This window comes from Hydra vulgaris, chromosome 01 (assembly GCF_038396675.1).
Source record: "Hydra vulgaris chromosome 01, alternate assembly HydraT2T_AEP".
NCBI lineage: Eukaryota > Metazoa > Cnidaria > Hydrozoa > Anthoathecata > Hydridae > Hydra > Hydra vulgaris.
Window position 1 is genome coordinate 5,709,874 of NC_088920.1, and position 21,041 is coordinate 5,730,914.

At 27.7% G+C, this 21,041-nt stretch overlaps 1 protein-coding gene across 1 annotated transcript; it reads left to right on the top strand.

Moving 5' to 3' along the window:
- Positions 1–4,699: 4,699 nt before the first annotated feature.
- LOC136074000 (general transcription factor II-I repeat domain-containing protein 2-like) lies at positions 4,700–5,465 on the top strand. Its single transcript, XM_065786297.1, has 2 exons — positions 4,700–4,895; positions 5,017–5,465. The coding sequence occupies exons 1-2, from the start codon at positions 4,700–4,702 to the stop codon at positions 5,463–5,465; spliced, it is 645 nt and encodes a 214-aa protein (XP_065642369.1).
- Positions 5,466–21,041: the final 15,576 nt, after the last annotated feature.

The following is a 21,041-nucleotide window of genomic DNA, read 5'->3' on the forward strand; positions in this document are numbered from 1 at the left end:
AGAAGGGGTGCGAGGCTGGTCAACAGATAGAATCTGTTTACCCCTTAATAAGTTTAATATAAGATTATACTTAAATTTAAAATTTGTATAAATTCTCAAAATGAAATCTGAAACACCATATGTCGATGCAATTCTTGCCACTATAATAGATGATTTTTACATTAAAAAAAACTATATTACACTGTATCTGCAAGTGACTTTGATCATAAATTTCAACTTCTTTGTAGGAAATAAGTTAAATATTTCTTATTCAAATCAATATACCACTTATATAGAAGTTTTTATATAATGCTGTACAGTATTTAGTATATATATATACATATATATATATATATATATATATATATATATATATATATATATATATATATATATATATATATATATATATATATATATATATATATAGGCATGAATCTATTTATTAATACCTCCATCTTCTGAAAATTGTAGTTTACTTCATATAATAAGATGTTATAATTAATTTCTACAGCTAAATTATTTCTATGCACATAACTGAAACAATACACCTGTTTCGTCTTGAAGTGAGAGAAGTGATCAGTGTGGGGGTTTTATTTTTACATTATATACAACATCAAATACAATTTAGTTACTAAAATGAATTTTATTTAAGTTAAGCTAAACAAATGTAACAATTACAATAAATCTTGGTGAAAATACATAATTTATTTGTTTTAAATGCCTTTTTTGTTAAATGTTTTCATGATTTTCTTATTAATTTTATATCAGCGTTGATGCTATGTATAGGAGTGTGAGAATATGCGTAATTCACCATTGCATTTTTTTTTTGCTTTGGCGAAAATAGAACCATGCCAAAACAGCTCACCACAAAGCTGCTTAGCTATTTGTTAACCAAATAAAATAAAATTTGTATTTATTTCGAAAAAAGGTCAACCTATGCTTTAATATACCATATTCATGTTTTATTTTATAAATAAATAATAGTGTAATTTTACGTTGCAAATGCTTTTCCACATGTACCACAGTTCATAAACTTATCATATAAGTCTTTTTTAAAGTTTTAGAGTATTTTTTTTCATTTATTAAACAACCCTTTCTGAAAATTTCGAGTAAATCTGAAAGGTTGCACCAATCACCCAAGACATTGTTGTGAATATACAAAATTATGAGTTCACATAGTAGAGTTTTGCAAGGTAGTTTTAGTGAAATCTGATTGGTGAAAAAACACTTATTATTTTATTTTGACAAAAAAATTTATAACTTTGTAATACAGTTTTTAAGCAAAATAAGAGAATAAACTTTACAAAGTTACAAAACTTTTTTAAATTTTACAAAGTTAAAAAACAATTTATTAATTAAATTAACTAATAATTAAAATTTGTTGGTTTACTGAACAACCTATAAATTTAGAATTATCTTGTTCTAAGTCCATCTTTTTGCAAACTGAGAAAATCAATAATCAAAGTTTGAGTTTGTTTGCTGCTAAATTAAAAAAATTATTTTGGAACTAAAATTTTACTTTAGATTTAATATTGTTCCGTTATTTATTTTTAAACAAAAAAAACTTATAAAAATAACGCAAATGCCCATACTTTCCTATCCTCTTTTGGAGATAGAATAAAATAACTTTGGCTTTTTATAAAATAAAAAAATGCCATTTTGTTACATCTTACATATTAAAAAGATTACCTACATTTTTGAACAAAGACATAAAATTTTGTTCTAGGTAGTCATTCTGCTTACGCAGTGCTGTTGTTAGGCACCCCCTCGTCTCTAATAAGCTTGGCTGGGAACCAGCGAAACTATGGGAAGTTTTTATTAAAAAAAAGGAGTTTTTTGTTGTAAAACCTAAATATGGAAGATTTTTTTATTATTTTAGGGCTCTAATTAGGGTTATTTATTTTAAGAGAGCCTCCGACCCACTAGCTACTGCACCGTTTATACAAGTTTATTTGCTACGTGTTCGCGCCAGCTCTGAACAAGACTAAGACATTTAATTTTAAACAAAACACTTCGCTACATAATAAAAAAAAGGTAATATATAGGAAAGGGATGAAAAATATTTATTAACGAAATAGCTTTTTTAAAGTTTTCCATCAATTATTTAAGTAATACAGATATTAACACAGCAATTAAACTAATCTAATTACAAACAGCATGCAAGATGAACTTTATTTTATTTTTCTTATACCTGTGATTCCATTACAAGAGTTTAACTTTTTATTAAAAACTATTATAAATAATAAGCTAAATTTATCAAGATTTCTAAATAATAATAGTTAAATGTTTTATATATCAATACTAAATAAATAACAGAGAAAGTCATATATAAAAAAGTTCACTTTATTAATGCTTTGTAATATGCAATATCAACAGCAGGCATGTATGAATACATGAAAATGATATCATTGGCTTTTTCAGCAGATAAATGCTGATAAGCACGGCGTTATTTTTTGTTTAAAAATCTCCCTATTGCCAGTTAGCGCGTTTTCACACTTACAGTCATAGTAAGTGGAAACCATGTAAAAATAACAGTAAAATTTTAATAGACCAATCAATATCAAAAGTTTTTGCGAGTGGTTTTTATTGGTACAGACATTTTATTTATAAGAAAACAAAGCGTATGTTTTTGTACCTCATCCTACTATTTTTTTAATTATATCTTGAGATTACACTTATACATTGATAACATAATATCAAATTGATATTTAAAGATAAAATATTACAAAAATTTGGCAGTCCAACTATAATTGTACTTCTGAATAAAAATTATTAAAAAACTAATCTATATGTAAAATAATTTTTTAAACTTAAAATTTTTATAAAACAACAAAATTAAACAAACTCCAAAAATAATTTAAAGAAATTATGTAACATAAGTAATCTAATTAGTAAATAAAACAAAGGGAAAATTCTTCTTAGAAAATGCTGCTATGAAAATTATTTTAAATTGGTTTGTTATTGAAGGTTCTTTTGATTTCATTGGAGGAAAGTAAGTTGTCAAGTACAGCCTGCCAATACCGAAAAAACAATAATAAAAAACTACTAATGTCCTATCAATTTATCATAGATCATTGGTTTCATTCAATTTGTAAATTCTATTTCATAAATCTACAAACACTGTAATTTGCATAGCTTGTTAAACAGCCTAGCTTTAAACTTGTTGTATTAAATAATAAATTGGGATTAAACAGCAAACTTTACTTAATCTTAAACCAATAGAATAATTTATTCTTAAATTTTATTCTTATAATAAAATAACAAAACCTTTGACCAATAGAACTAATATATACATCTAAAGCTTAATTTATTCCAAAATAAAAAGCATAAGATTAAGAAAGTTATCATCTTATTGATATTTTTATGACAGCTATTATTAATAAAAACATATATAAATAAAATATTTTCATATTTTGATAATCTTATCTTTTTTATGAAGGTTATATGAAAATATCTTGAAATGATATAAATAAAATCCGAGTCTGAAAAAGTATATTAAATAATTCGAACAAATATAATTTCTGAAATCGAGATATAATCAAAATGCAAAAGGGTTTTCGGAAATAAAATAAAACCAAAAAATTTTTTGCTTTGTTTTGAATAATCTGATGCCTTGTATCAGATTACTATAGCCTCATACAAAATATATCTGATACCTTGTATCTAATAATTATCAACTTTGAAAAACAAGCTACAAATTGTTTTTGTTTTTGAACATGCAACATATTAATGGATATTAATAAATACAAATGAGAAAAACACGGTTTTTTAAGATATACACCAACATTTGTATGAAAAATAAAAGCATAATATGTCTGTAAAAATAGAAAATTTGTGGGCACTTCAGTTCATTACACACATAATGTAATATATTCAAATAGTCGTTTGAATATACAAATTAAATTCCTAAGATACTTTTTTGTAGCTGTTTATACTTTTTATTCACAGTAGTACCAGTCTTTACCAGGGTCAGACTGGCTTAAAAAAACGGCCCGGGAAATTTGTTCACTGCGGCCCACTTCATTGTATGTTTCATTTATTTGATATATATATATATATATATATATATATATATATATATATATATAGATATTACAAATATATATATATACATATATATTACAAATATATATTCAAAGCGATTGGTTTATAGCAGGCATGTCAAAGTGGCGGCCCGCGGGCCACATGCGGCACACAAAAACTTTTATGGCGGCCCTCAACATTTTTATCATTTTATTACATATGGCAGCCCGCAGACATGCATTTCAAAAATGTTTTATTAAAAACAACAATAAAAAAATCACAAATAGTTTTCTGAACTCCTTTATTAAAAAAGGACATGAATACTAAATTAATTTTCTAACTTTTTATTAAAAATGAAACTCTGAAATTAAAACCATAAAAAATTATTAAAAATTATTACGATATATTTTAATTTTAACAATCGATATGAGAAAATAAGGAGGGTGAATATAAAAAAGCAATTGCTTTTACTCAGCTTTTTTGGAGTAATTGTTCAGCTTTACGTGAATAAAGATTTAATATAAATCTTTGAAACTTTTATTTACGTAAAGCTGAACAATTACTCGAAAAACGCTGAGGAAAAGCGTTTTAAACAATTTATTCACCCGGCCTAATAGATTAGTTGTTATCTTGTTGTTGTTGTTGTTTACCATTAAGCTATTTTTGTTTTTTGGTTATTGTCACCAAAATTAAAATGTCTCATTCAAAACAAAGTGCAAGCAGAAAACGTAAAATTAAAGATCTGGATTACGTGATTAAAAGAATAGCATCTGTTGTCAACTTTATAAGAGCAAGAGGACTAAATCATTGTCAGTTAGCTTCATTGTTGAATGAAAATGACAGTGAATATGAGGATTTACCATATTACACTGAAGTTCTAAGGTTATCATGTAGGTTATCACAAAGTACTCAAAGCATTCAATTATCTGAAAACTGAAATATTTCAATTTTTGGAAACAAAAGGGCAAGATATTTTAGATATAAAAAACACCAATTTTCTTCAACATTTAGCTTTTCTAGTTGATATCACAATTCACCTTAATGATCTGAACATTATTTTGCAAGGAAATAACAAGTTGGTCACCACAATGTTTGATAATATCGGAGCTTTTCAAACTAAGCTTTTACTCTGGGAACACCAAATTGAACAAGAAAATTTGGTACATTTTGAGACGTTTAAGTCTATGAAGCTGCAAGACCCAAATTTTATGTTCAGTAGCTACTCAAAAAACATAAACAATATAAAACAAGATTTTGAAGTAAGGTTTCAAGATTTCAAAAAATGTGAACCAAAGTTTGCTTTATTCACCTCACCATTCAACTTTGATATTGAAAAAAAGGAAGAAGATCTGCAAATGGAATTAATTGAACTTCAGTGTGATTCTGTTCTCAAACAACAATTTACTGATGTTGGTGTACCCAAGTTTTATTTCTTTTTACCACCACATTTCCAAATTTGATTTTTCAATTTCCAAAGATGATTCAACTTGCTTGTCAAATATGTGCAATATTTGGCAGTACTTATCTTTGTGAGCAACGTTTTTCGCACATGAAACGAAATAAAACCCCTGAGAGGTCCAGGCTTACTAATGAACATTTGTTTTCCATAATGAAAGTGGTAGCTAGCCAAAACATAAAACCAGACCTTATTAAACTTTCAGCGAATAAAAGATGTCAAATTTCTGGAAAATCCAAAATTTTATGTTTATTATTATTGTTACAAAATACTCCTTGTTCATTTTTATTGTGTATTTATTGTGTGAAATAAATAATGCAAAATTAAACTTCTGTACTTTTTTTAATAATATTGCAGTGATTTGATAGATTTTAAATATAATTATAATCTTGTTTACTTCAAACCTTAGCAAAAGGACAGTTTGGGTTGAAGAGTTACACTTCATTCATCAGAAAAATTAGTATTAGCTTGAGCGGCCCTTATAATATTTCCTTAGGCTAAAGAGGCCCCCATACCAAATTGAGTTTGACATGTCTGGTTTATAGTATATATATATATATATATATATATATATATATATATATATATATATATATATATATATATATATATATATATATATATATATATAACGCTATTTGATCGCAAAGCAGACAGTATTAAAAAGTTGACCTTAAGCAGACACTTGTAAACTTAGTCCTAAAAACAAAATAGTAATGATGTTCTTAGTAAAAGAATATTATTTTTGCTTTAGAAAACAAATTCTGTAATTAAAATCACTTAAGATGCAAAAAAACTACATAAAAAAATTTATATCTGCTTTACGTTATATAAGAATAATTTTCATACTAAACTGCTTAACGTAAAATTTTATGCTATCTTAACGTAAAACATAATTTTATTCAGTGTAGCGTTTTTTTTATTTTTAATCTCTTTAATGGTATCTTGCTTGTGATTTCAATGCAATTGTAATATTGTTCAATCAAGTCACGAATTTTTATAGCTACATGTAAATAAATAGTTAAAAATAAGTCACTAATTTTTCCTTAAAAGTTCGTGCAAGGATTTTTTTTAAAGTTTTATAACTATTATATAAATTCTAATAATTAAAAAGAATTTATTTCTATATTTTAATAATATTCTAATTTACAAAAGCCATTTAAAACAGAGATTCTTTTAAATATTTTGATATTTATTAGCATAAAACACAGCTAATAACTATTTAAAAATAATCACCGTCCTAGGTAATTTTTAATTTAATTGTGTAGTATCTCAATATAATTAGCTCAGACCATCATCAGACAGCATAAAATAAGGTTTTAAATAGTGGTAATGCAAAAAGGTAACTATTCTCAGTTAGACTTATATTCATCTATAAATTTTAAGTTTCATAGTACTTTCTCTCAGCGTTCAAAAATTATAAAGTTTAAACCCCCTCAATTTGAGAGGGTTATAAATTTTATATGGTCACAGTTTTAGAACGCTGTGAAATAATGCTATGAAACTTTATATTTATTGATAAATGTATGTCTAATTATGAATAGTACAAAAAAAAATTATAAACTTGTTGCCCCTCGGGGGAGGGGGGATAAAGTAAATAGCCTTTTTCGTTCCCAGCCTCCACTCATAGCCATTTTTTGCACAGCCTCATTATTTGACATAAGTATAAACATACAAATGTTTAGAGCTTGCTCTATGTCTGGAAGTTAGCTACCTCAATCACCAAAAAATCCTGGATCTGTCGCTGTCACACTCTGCCCTCAAACTTCTCTGTGATATCTAAGTGATTTGCAAAATAAATGCGGTTGATATTATTCTCTTTGTTGATATTTTATTACTTTACAATTACAACAGTCTGCATCTAACAATTAAAACATTTGGTATCGTATCCGTATATTAGATTAATATCAGAAAGCAACGTTTTTAGCCCAATTAATTGTGCTGAATAAATACAACAAACAATACTTTAAAAACGCAAAATAATAGTAAAAATTTTTACTAATAATTTGCGTTTTTAAAGTAATATTTGTTGTATTTCAGAGTTGTCATCAGAAAAAGTTAATTTATTATAACTATTGTCACTTGATGTTAATAATATTTTATCAAATAGTCTTAGGTTATTTATATAATGGGTTCTACATATGTTCTGAAAAATTTGTCTCTCTTTGTTTAGTAAATTATTTAGGTTCAGTCGTTTCTTGATTATAAGTTTACAAATCTATGCTTTGAGACAATATTAACGATAAGTGGTGATTTTTTTACTCTGAACTAGATTTTATTTATTTTATTAATTGTAGAAGAAGCATCGCGATAGCAGAGCTAATCAAGGCGAGTTCCATTTGCACTAAAGCTCCACTCACTCACTGAGTTGGCAGAGCTTGGGTTCAAACCTACAAACCTGCTACGGGCGTTTTGGTAAGTATTGAATAATAGCAAAGAATTGTTCAACTAAGCGATCCCGACTTATCTCTACTATCTCGACTCACCCAAACATTACATTTAAAAGAAATCTACTGAAATAAGGCTTTCATTACTGAAACCCATTAAAAACTCTTTTATTTTATCTACGTGGGTGAACGGACTTGATTTCAACAACTATATAAAATATAAAAACACTTGGCATGTAATAAAAAAAGTTAAGGGCGTCTTGTCTATAGGGGCCGTAGGCACCTTTTAAAATTGTCTAAAATATAGTATTTAAACATGTTTACCGCTAGTCTAAAATATATGCACGGAGGTTTTTTCAGTTATTCTATAACTTAGAATACTTTATATAACTATAAAGTATTTAAAGTTATCATTTTACTTAGAAGTACATTTTGTACATGCACGTGCAGTACCGAGAAGTTTTACTATTGGGGTCAGAAGGTGAGTTTCCACTAATCCGTTTTTTCTGCAGGAACGGAAAAGGGAAACGAAAAATAATCACGTGAGCATGCACAGTTTTCCTTGAGACAAGTTAATACTTTTATTACGCAAGCTCACGTGATTATTTTTTCCTTTCTTTTCCCGTTCCTGTAGAAAAACGGATGAGTGGAAACTCGACTGGAGTCGTGATTTTTGTTTAGCGACTCCGACTCCGCTAAAAATGTCGCGACTCCGAGTCTCCGACTCCGACTCCACAGCCCTGTTTAAACTTTAGTTAAAGTGAGAAAACTTTTCTGCGTCAAGTTATTTTTTTGTTGATTTTTTTCGAATAGTTATTTATAGCTTTAATTTTATAAAAACTTTTTAACATCAGTTCTATATTAACGCGGCTGTTTCAAGCGAGCTTTACGGCTTCTTGTTATTTTTAAAAGTTACTTAATGTGCTACTTAAACTTTTTTAACTTTTAAAGTACTAGAAATAATTTTGTTCTGTAAAAAGAATTTAAATATCAATAAAATGTTTTAATTTATAACACTTAACAAATTAATAAAAACTTTCCTAAATTTTAGAATAAACGGGGCAAATGCTGAACTTGGCTAAATTTTAGTAATTTTTTTGTACTTTTTATCTAAAAAAAAATAAAAAATTATCTTTCAGATATTTATGATCAAATGTACACATTGCTAGATTATTATAAAAACAATTTTTTTTTTCACTTAAACCAAACGTTAACTGAAACAGGCATTACTTAAGTCGGTAAAGCAAAACAAAATTTTCGCAAAATTCAAAATCCATTACAAAAATGCCTTTAAGATCCGCGAAACTATATTTATTTTTTTCCTTTCATTTATTTAGCCGTATAAATATTTACAAGTTACATGTTTTATAATGTATATAAAAATGGCAAACTTTGTTTGTTTTATAAGGTATTTCGGGGCAGTTCGAAACACTTAAAAATTAAGAATTAACTACACAGTCCTGGAATTAAGCAAAAAACTAAAAAAGTGTAAATTAAAGTCTATTTAACTTTAATCTTTTTAAAACATGTGAGTAAATTATTTTTAATTGGATACTTGGTAGATTTTAAAAATAGTAACAACTATCTCATGTTTCCCACCTTACGGGGCAAAACGAGTCAGCAATTTTTATGCAATTAAAATGAAAAATATTGAGGCTTAAAACAATTATTTTTGTGATAAAAGATAATAATTATAACTCATAAAAAATAATATAGCTTTAAAGCTACTATATTTTTTACTATATATTATTATATTTAAGCTAATTTTAGCTTAAAAAACCAATGTTTTTTTTTTTTTTTTTAAATTTTATTTAGGTGCCCCAAGAAGTTCTTACAGTCTTCTCACAGAGCACCGTGGATGAGCATTAAATTAGAAGCTCGCGCCTCCTTTTTAACCAATGTCGCAAATCTTGCCCAGAGGTAGGGTTTGAACCACATATCCTTAGTTTCCGAAGCAAGTGCGCTACCACAGCGCCACGGCTACTCAGTGTTTTTGGCTAACTCATAGTTCAAAACAAAATAATCGCCCGAAAAAGTTACAAACAAATTCAAGATATATAATCATGGATCATAAAATGCTCAGATCATGGATTACGCACAGTTCATATTAAAATTGTTTTTGACTTACCAAAATAATCTTTGCTGTACCATAATTTGGTGTACACTGATAGCTAGATGCCGAGTTATGCATTCAAACCTGCGTTGATGCCAATAAAAAAGAAGTATATTTCTTGCGCTTATCTAATGATATTATGTAATAAAGACTGTAATAAAGAAAAAAAAAACATTGTTTAAACTCCTCTTTTATCTATGATAAGGTTTAAATAAAGTAATTTTAAGCTCCTTGTAGCAGTTAATGACTGTGTCGGTATTAAAATCGTCGACTTCGGTTGTGTTGTTTCTTTTTAAACTTTTAAAAGTCTTACAACTTCTAAGATTGTTAGTTTTTTAATTATTGAATTCATTTTTATTATGACCTAAATATTAGTTAAATTATAGTTAAAAAAATAGGGGGGAGGCGGGGGTGGGGAAAGGAAAGGGGGGAGGGAGGGAGGGTAAACTAATTGTCAACAATTAATTTACCCTCCCTCCCCTTTCTTATGTAGGATATAAAATATAAAAAAATTTTAAAACATTTTAAATAATAGTAATTAAAATAGTTTTCGACTTCAAGAAAAATCGTTTAAAAGTAAAATGTTTAGAAAAAAAAAATTAGTTCAACTTTTGACTTATGAACATTTTTCAAATATATACCGAAAAATCGCCAGAGTTCGTTTATTATGTAACTTCGGTCATTTAGAAAAAAATATTAAAAAAGCATGCATAACTCAAATTTTACAAACTTTTTTTTCTCAAATAACATTTCTAATTAGCTCAGAAATATGAATCTATAAAAAAACTGTTTATATGCAACCTGATGAAACAAGTTGAAAAAATGCATACTATTAAAATCTAAAACAAGCAAGTAATTGAAACAAATGATAAAATTTAATTCTAATATTATTATAAATCTCCAAATTAATTTTATTTACAAAAAAAAAATTATAAGTTTTTGAAAATTAACTACTTTTTTTAATAAAATGGCGAAAGGAATAAAATTGCTGACTAATTACTATAAAAATACTACTACTTATATTTAAATAAGCCTTTTTTTATGTGCTCCTTCTTGTTTTCTTTGGTACCCCATAAGACTTTTTTTTTGAGCCCCGGGCGACGACCTCCTTAGTTACTGGTATTATTTGAGCTTATATCATAATTTTACAAGAATACAACATTTTAAATTTAGTTTTCTTTATTTGTGACGTTAAGTTTGTGATAAGTTATTAGCATTTGTATAGCGACCGAATTTAAGAGGTGTTATTGAAGGTTCGGTCAAAGTAGAATATTTTTTTAAATTAAGTGTTGAGAACAAGTTTTTATTTTTTCATATTTTAATTTTTACAATATCAATTGTCAATATAATTTTCTGTATGTTTCAGTAAAAAGCTTGCTCTGAACAAAAATTGAATAGGAGTAAAAGTGATTACTACATGCAACGCATTATAACATTGAAATTTTAGAATCAAATGTTTATACCAGGTTCAGCACCCTTTGCTTGCGAGAAGTAGGTTGCTGATTGTGGTATAAATATTTTAATAATATAATGTAGATTATGCACATAAATCTTTATTTGTTTTTACATCAGGCCAACAAACACAAACTTTGAAAAAAAAATAGTGTTACGAGTATGCATCTGTGTATACTTATAATACTATTATTTTTTGTGTGCTCATTTAGTATTATACGTGTCTGGTATTTTTAAAGTACATCACGGTTTCATTAAAATACTAAAGATTGGGTGAGTATGTAACACAAGACTACAAACGCTGCCAAAGTTTCCTTATTTTTAAATTTATTTTAGCTTATTTTAGTGGTCAATAATTTAAAGTATTAAAAACAATCCGTAATGAATTTAACGACTTTTAAAAAATCATGTATGTTCGCTATGCTTAAATAATCAACAAGGATGTGCTTCATCAGACACCTTTATACTAATAGTCTTTTATACTAACTTTCAACCTTAACAATCAGTCACCTTTATACTAACAGTCTGCGACGCAAGAACCATACTTTAAGAACACAATAGAATACTTGGAACAAATGTGAAGAGAGCTTATTTCCAGTTATCGTTTAAAAGTTCTCTTTTAACAAATTTAAATGTTTATCTAGTCGATTTTTGGAAATGTTGACGAAAGTAGCGTCAATTTCTATTTGCGGCAGGGTATTCTACTGCAACACAACAAGGTTCGTGTGAATTTCTCTATTGGCATGCAATTGAGTAATCTTTGCTATGCAAGGTTTTGATTATGACCATGCAAAATATACTTTGACGACGAATGACGATTGTATAACACGGGAAAGTTTATTTTATCAAATCCACAGTTGGACTTGAACATCAGAATTAAATCACCTCTTTTTCTTCTTTTTTTCAAGTGTCGTAAGACCTAACATGACTCTTCGCCGCTCGGCGGTGCAATGCTTAATCTAAAAAATAGTTTTTGTAGGACGGTTTTGAACTTTTTTTAGCGCTTCTATGTCTGCCTGTTGGTGAAGTGGCTACTCTTGGATAGCGTACTCTTGGTAAGGACGAACATACGTGGTGTACACTTCTTTCCATAGTGAAAAACTGCGGCTGCGAATAGATTTTTACAGCCTCTCTGAGAAGCGGTTAGTGTTCACCGCAGCTGCTAAAACTTGAGCATGACGTTTAAGATTATTCTTATTTATTTATTTTTTAAGTTATTTTTTTTTTTTTTAGGTGCCCCAAGAAGTCCTTAGGGTCTTGTCACATAGCACCGCGGAAGTGCATTTAACCAGGAAGTTCACGCCTCCTTCCATACCGTGACGCAAAAATATGTCCAGAGCTCGTTTCGAACCTGGATCTTATAAGAGAAGCGCTCTTACAACTGCGACACGGCCGCACATGATAAATGAATGTAGTAATAATAATAAAAAATATATTTGAAATAAGATATAGTGATAAAAACATTTGGGATACCAACTCAAAGATCTCTCTCTAACTGAGCAACTTATATTGCAAGTGGAACGCCGTCTGATCCTGGCATGTAATAGTCTCGTTTTGATACTTTTTTTCTCAGCCAGTATGCATGGCTAGTAACTAAGTAAGTAAGCATGTCTAATAACAAAGTAACTAAATTTATTTAAAAAGTAACGTTGTTGACGTCTACTTTTCTTGATCCCCTCCCCTTACCCTTGTCAAAAATTGTCCAGAACCCCTTCCCCCTATTTGTTGACGTAATTAATGGACAGCCCCTTGTCTATATATCTTGTTAGTAACATACAAATTGTGTACATTTACACAGCAAAAAATTAGGAAACGGTCAGATTTTAAAATCCTTTTTTTTAATTTTGTTGTTAATTATATTATTTATTTGTATATCTTGTCATCAAGAGACGTTGAGTATTATATTACTCTAGTTAAACGATTAATCAAAGGAAGAGCTACAGCTTCAAAAATTAGTCAAAGAAATTTTTAAGTGTATTGTCCTTATAAGATCTCCAATAATAAAGCATTTTTTGTTTTTTCCTGAGCTTTTTTTTTATGATGTTTAGTTCCAAAAAAAATACTAAAGTTTGCGGTCCTGCTATCAGGTAACTAAAAGCAGGTGGTAAATGACATTTTGTTTATAATCTCAATAGTTATAAACTTCTATTGCTGTCAGAAACGCCTAAATCATTCCCAACGAGATGCACGATAAGGAATAGAAAAACGTTTATCCATGTTTCAGTTAAGCAAATTATATGAAGTATTTTTTTTGTTTCATCTATTAAGTTGAGAAACTTTTCAAAATTGCAAATGAGGCTTATAATACTTATTTTGTTAAGAGTTAATAATTTTAACTTTATGTTTTTTTTCATTAAAATATTTATAAATAAGTTCTTGAAATTCAAAGAAATATGGTAGGAGCAGTCTGAAAGCGGATTGATACAAAGACTTACATCATGGTCGATATTTTCATTAGCCGAAAAATTATTTATTTCAGAAAAATAAAAGCTTAGAGATTAAAAGTAGTTAATTCCAGCCGTGTGTGTTATTGGGAATGTTTTCTTAGAAATTTTAAAAGCAAAGTTTCTGAGATTTCTGAAAAAAGTTACCTTGTAATTAAAAATGACATACATACCTTAATTTCAAACTTTTGCTTGCACGGTTTACATCTTCAGTTTAGGAAACTTTGATAATATATGAACATATTGGAAGCGAGTTTGAGGTTGCAAAAAATAGTTTATTGCGCAAAATAGAAGCGTATTTTCAAGCTTGTTACGCTTTTGACAAAACATCTCTGACATATCATCTCCAATATATTACGTACATATTAATACAACGCATTGCCAAAGTTCTCAAGAATTCTTTAATGAAAGAATTCTCGAGAACTTCTGCAATGTGCGTAATAGAGTGTACGCAATTCTGATAGTCATTATCCAAGTGAAATTGAAGAGTCTCTTTTTAATTGCAATAACGGCGAACAAATTAAAATCTTTCGTGTAAATATCAGAAGCATAAGTCAGAATTTTGAATAGCTTCTTTACTTATTAGAAGAAACGAAAAGTGTTTTTGATATTATTTAACTGAAACTTCAATAAGCACTAACGTTATAAGTAATAACGTGAATTTTTATCTTCCCCGTTTTGAATTAATATTTCAAGAGAGACATACAAATAAACGCGGTGGCGGAGTTCTTACTTATGTAAAGAAAATTATTGCGCATTACGTTAGGTATGATTATAGCATTTCTGACGGCAATAAAGAAATTTTAACTACTTAAATCTTAAATAATAAATTTAAAATAGTATAGGACCTTTTAACCTTTTAGAACCTACAACCTTCTTTAATTCTTTAGTTTAAAAAACAACTGGCTTGCGCGAGTTATTAGTACTACTTTGTTTTTATAGTGTTAAAGCTGAAGATTGTTTAAAGTTCGAAATTTTTTCAGGGATTCTTCAATTTTAGGTTTGCCGCTATCTTTTGCTCGTGAAAAAATAATTTTAAAGTGCTTAAAATATAGATTAATAGGTCCTTTCAAAAAGTCTATTTAAAGTATTTTATTGTTATTCAATTTTGTGCAACTTTTTGTTTACTTAAATACATTGTTTAAGACATTCTAAGATGGTGGAAACACCATCTTAGAATGTCTTAAACAATTAAAAGATTTTCTCTTTTAAAGTTTTCAAAGTGTTAATACAACGAGTAGTTTTTCCTGATCAGTTAAAAATAGGTAAGGTTATCCCAATATACAAAGATGGAGACAGAACTAATATACGTAACTACAGACCTATTTCTACTTTACAACATTTTCAAAAATCTTAGAAAATATGTTTATAGCAGATCATATACTTATTTGGAGGAGAAAATTTTTTTTTATAAAAATCAGTTTTGTTTAAAAGAAAATGATTCCATTGAGAATGCAATCATCCAAATCGTCCGCGAAATCTCTAACTCTTTCAAAAATTTACAATTCACTTTTTTTTTTTAGGTTTATCAAAAGCATTTAATAAAGTAAATCTTATCATTTCGATTCCACGGCGATTTAAGCCTGTTATTTTATTGTGAGCATGCGCATAAGTTACGTTTGATAAAATTACGAAAAAAATTGGCGATTAGATTTTTCGGCAAATAATAAAAATTTGTTTTTTTACTAGTTATTAATGAGGTACAAATTTCACTTGAATAAATAAACACAATACATTTTTGGAATTTTATATCCTTAAGTGTTTAACATAAATCGTAAAAATAAATGAGAATGTTTGTAAACCAAGAAAATATCTCAGTTCAAGAATAAAGGTTTTTTAAGTTTAAAAACTAAACATCTGTCATACAACCTATAGAATATCTTTTGTTTGAAAATTTTTTGACCAAAAGGTTTAATTGATTCAAATTCTGTAAAAAAAGCATAAAAAATCTGTATGTTCTGTTTTAACCGATCATTTTTTTAACTAAAATAAAATGATTTTACGGCAAGCTATGTATATATTCTATACTTTTTGTGCGTTCTGAAAAAATTTCTTACCACTATAAAAACCTAAATTTGCACAAAGTCTGGTGTTATATCATTCAATTCTAACTAAGTAATTATAAACATGTTAAGAGATACATGAATTTATAATTTATGAGATAACACTTGTAATCATTTACTTTGAAATGTATAAGAGATTCCACAGTTATGAAATTTGTAATGTTTGCCCTTAACTTGCAGACATAGATGTCATATTTTATTGAGTAATAACTTATAAGATTTATGATACTTAAGATATTAACAAGAAAATCTTTTAATTGTGTAACGTACTAATTAAACTATAAATATGCAAGATTTAATGTTGTAATGCATAGAAAATATTTATTTAAAAATACTTCAACTTCATGCAACATTTTTCTATTGTAATTTTTCATTAAAAAACTAAAAAATGTCCCTCCGATAACTTTTAAACACAAATATAAGTACGAACCTCGTTAAGTCGGACTCTCAAGGGGAATAGATGAAGTTCGATAATAGATAATAGTCCGACTTAGCGATGTCCTTAAACGAAGCTCTCGATATTTATAGAATGTTGAAAGGAAATTAAATATCTGACTTAGTAAAAGTTCGACTTATCCAGGGTATGAATTTACGGGGTTCTACGGTGGTTTTTATTGATGATACATTTCTTATGCACAATGCTACCTTATAAACTATTTGATTATAAATCCGAAAAATTTTCAACAGCAGTATTAATTATATTTATATATACTTCCAAACTATAAAACTTAAAGTACAATTATTTATTTTTAGTTTTCGGTAATGGTGCAGAATAGGGAACCATTACTATTATTTTTAAATAATAATATATTTCTGAATTACATACTCCTTAGAAATCTTTTTTATTAAAAGACTGGATTTTCAATACAAATTTGTATACAATAAAAATTAAGATCTATGCATTTTTTTTTTTCTTTTTTTTATTTCTGGTTTCATAGCTTTAGCTTTCGGATGGTTTCTGAGATAATGTTCTTTCAACGTGCTTTTCAAACGACTACAGCCTTTCATATGCCAAAACAAACAATTAAGGTTGTTAAATTCGGCATGTAAACTTTTGCCGCCTTGTTCCCCATAAACGCCCATGCCTAATCCTCATATCTGAATAAATTGAATTACATGGGATTCAAAGCAATTGCATCTTTGGAGTTACAGATGCACTTGGCCAAGTCAACCGATAATACTCCATAAGCGTACGATAATACTCCATAGGCGTATATTGCTAAGCCTAAAATTAAATAATTTGATTATTGAAAATCTTTTACACAAGTTCCTTTAAATATACTAATCAAATATCTACCTAAAAGCAATCAAGACAGTCATGCTCGTTTTCAAAATTTACTTTTCAATTAGCTTAAAAATGTGTTAAACTCAATCACCAATCTGCTTAAAAAGAAAACCTACCTAATTCCTGAATATCATTCTTTTGAAAAGATTGCGAGCTGTTCATGAGCTTTTGACATTTTGAATAATGAAATAACTGCTTAAAATTCTAACTCACTTTAACAGATAATAAATAATATCGGTGCCAATAAAACCAAGAGTTGAGATTAGTTTGTACAAATCTAACAATGGTTGAGGCTAAAAAAATATTTATAAAATTAAATAATTTTTCAATATTTTACAAAAAAAAAAAAACACTTTTGCATGAGATTAAACTGATTTCTATGGATTTTTGATCAATTCAAATATAATTTTTGTTTTTGTCGACAAGCATTAGCTTTTTTTTTGCAATAACCAATGTACTCTTTTCTGCTTAATTGTAGTGGGTGTAATAAGCAGGGGGGTCTTTAATCCCTCTAATTTGCAAAAATCGGGTAGTTCATAACAAAAAAATAGAAAAAAATTAAAGGTTTTATATGAACAATTCGCAAGCCACATTAGGATTTTTCCCAGTTACCTCATGTTTTCAATTGCTGTTTTTCAGAACTGTTCCTAATAAAAAAACACATAAAAATATAAATAATATATACTATTAAATAAAAACCTTAAGCATTATGTGAACATGGTTTCCAACAAAGCATTTTCCATGATAAGCCTGCCTTTCTACTTTATTAGCCTTCAATACTTCATTAAGTTGCTGAATGCAGGGACCTGAAGTTTTATCAAGTACGTTTGCTTCATTTAATAAACTTAATTCTTTTATCTAGAAAAATATATATTTAAAATTTAAAATATAAGGATAAATATATAAATTTTTAATAATATTTTTATTTAACAAAAACTTCATTTTAAACTTAATTAAACATTTTTGCAAACATAGTTTCAAAATAATATATACCTGGTCGTTAACTATTTTTGGTGTATATATGTTCCTAATTTCTACTGTTTTATCTGGCTCACATATAACCTTTAGAGAAATTGTGTCTTGTAGAAGTGCAATTTTATTGTCACAGTCTTCAATAAAAATTTTTACAAGATTGGATTGAAGTTGCATGTTAACATATTTGTCAAAATCAGTTTTACCAATTATATTATTCTTTAAAGCAAGTTCTCCAGCAAGCTTTATATCTATTAAGTGGCATTCATCTTCGAACATGTTGAAAAACTTTAAATAGGTACCCAAAGATATATGTAAAACAGGTACAGCAACCTAACAAAATTTCAAAGGTACCAACTACCAATACTAAACTCATGATTGAACTAACAAAGAGTACTAAAAAGATTAAACAACAGAAGTGCTAAATTATATTACCTGGTCTAGAGGAATATTAAATAAAGTTTCATTAATCACATTGTTGAATAATTTTGCATTATTCAAATTTCCTCCATTTCTTTGAAAACGATGAAAGTCATTGTTTAAGGAGTTTAAAGACCTTTGTGAAACAACATGCTCTCATCATATTGGAGCTAGTTGGATATCTTTTTTGGTGATATCACAAAAAAGACAGCAATGCCGACCTATGCATAACAGAAATGCTATCAGTATTGTAAGGTTTTCATTAATTTTTAATGTTTTTAAATTCCTTAAGTTTTCTTGATAAGGTTTATTTACTTTCTAAAAGAAATGGTTTTTTGTATAAGTGTAATAAAAGCATAGCAAACTTACCAATAGCTCCTGTAACTCCATATGCACGGAACTGCAAAGGCTATTAACCATGATGTAGGTTGAACATATAGGACATTTTGCTTTATTTTCTAGTTTACCTTTAATAAGCAAATTCTTTTTTGTATCGACTACAAAAAGAATGCTGACTATCTTTAATCATAACTGGTTGATGCATTATTTTTTTACCAACTTTACAAATACATAATGTTAAATGAGGATTAAGCTGAAGATTTAAATCAAAATACTGATCTTGGTTCAAAGGTAAAGGTAAGGATTTTAGAAACAGATTAAGGTTTGTTTGCGTCCATCTTTTAAATGTTTCTGGTCTTCCTACATTTGGCTTTGGTTTTCAACCAGCTTTACCAAATAAACAATTACACTCATTTGCTTGAAATTTTAACAAAAGTTTTGGCCTTGAAAGTTTTATTACCTCGGTTTTCTATATTCACCATAGTTGTATTGCATTTCAAACACATTTGTGCTGGATGAGCATCTAATTAATCTTCAACAATATTTATTTTAAAAATATTATAAATTCTATTCCGCCTACTGATGGTTTTTATAGAGTCTTTTCCAGTCAAATTTCCACAAATTCTGCATACTCTCAATAACTTTTGTTGATGTTTTTCAGGCATCATCAAAATGAAGATTTTATAAAAACCTCTTGACTAAAAAATGAAAATATATATCATTAAAAAATGATCGGTTATAGAAACTAAAATTTTTTGAGAGACGATTAACAATATTTTTATTAAAAACTAACCCAAATATCATAAAAATTTCACTTCGTCCATAATTGGCATCTATGCAAAATGTTAGTTTAGGTAATATTCCAGTTAAAAGTTAAATAATTAAAGTGGATGTTTAAATATATTTTTCACATTGATTTTATGCTTAAACTAACTCATTTATGTAAAATTTCATTTTATGAGTCAAAACATTAGCAACCATTAAAATGTTGTCTTTAAAAACAGGAAAAAAGGTTGAAAGTTAATATACAAATTGAACACTTAAATATAAAATTAGATAACCGAGTATTTGTAACAGACGCATGCGCATAATAAAATCCCAAGCTTTCATAAGTATTGAATCACTTTGATTCATAAACTTAATTATTACGGTGTGAATGACGTAATTTTATATCGGTTTAAAAGTTATTTAACAAACCGCAAATTTTTCTTTTACCGATCCGTATTAAAAAATGTTTTTGATATATCATATAGCGTTCCGCAGGGATCAATTTTTGGGCGATTCTTTTTATAATCTACATTAATGATTAATGAGACAAACTTACTCTGGTTTGAAAAGTACCTTTCAAACAAAAAACAATATGCATAATTTGAAAATTTAGAAACGACCAAAAAAACTGTAAATTGCGGAGTCCCACAGGGTTCTATACTTAAACCTTTACTATTTTTAATTACATAAATGATTTGTTTTCAACATCAAACCTATTAAATTTTATTTTTTTCGCAGATGATCTGAATCTTTATTATCCTCACAAAAATATTGAAACACTTTTTACAGTAGTAAATGAAGAATTAAATAAAGTTAATGAATGGTTTATATGCAACAAATTGTATTAGAATGTTCAAAAAACTAAATTTTTTCTTTTCCTTAAACCAAAAAAACAAATGATATACCGCTTATTCTTCCCAATCTTTTGATGAATAAAACTAACATCAAAAGACGAATATCTGTAAATTTTTTAGGTGTAAACTTATATCAAAATCTATCTTGAAAAGTTAACCCAAATTCTATAGAAAAAAAATCTTAAAAAATATTGGCATGATCCATAGAGTAAAGCCACTTTTAAGTTTTAAGTCCTTAAAAAGTTTATATTTTTCCTTTATACATAGTTACTAAACTTACGGCAACATCTTGTGGGCAAGTAGTAATCACTCTAAACTAAAAAAACTTTATAGACAGCAAAAACATGCTGTTATAATCATATTTGGAGCTGGTAGAGCGATTCCTAGTAAACCTCTTTTACGTATAACTGGTGCCTTGAATATTTTCAAAAACCTAATATCCATCCTGTTCTACAGTTCATGTATAAAACAAAATATGGACTG

Bases quoted from the DNA above. Each gene is read 5' to 3' on its own strand.
- LOC136074000 (XM_065786297.1), top strand. From the start codon at position 4,700: ATGTCTCATTCAAAACAAAGTGCAAGCAGAAAACGTAAAATTAAAGAT. The intron at 4,896-5,016 runs GTAGGTTATCAC...TTCAACATTTAG, and splicing joins TGAAGTTCTAAGGTTATCAT to CTTTTCTAGTTGATATCACA.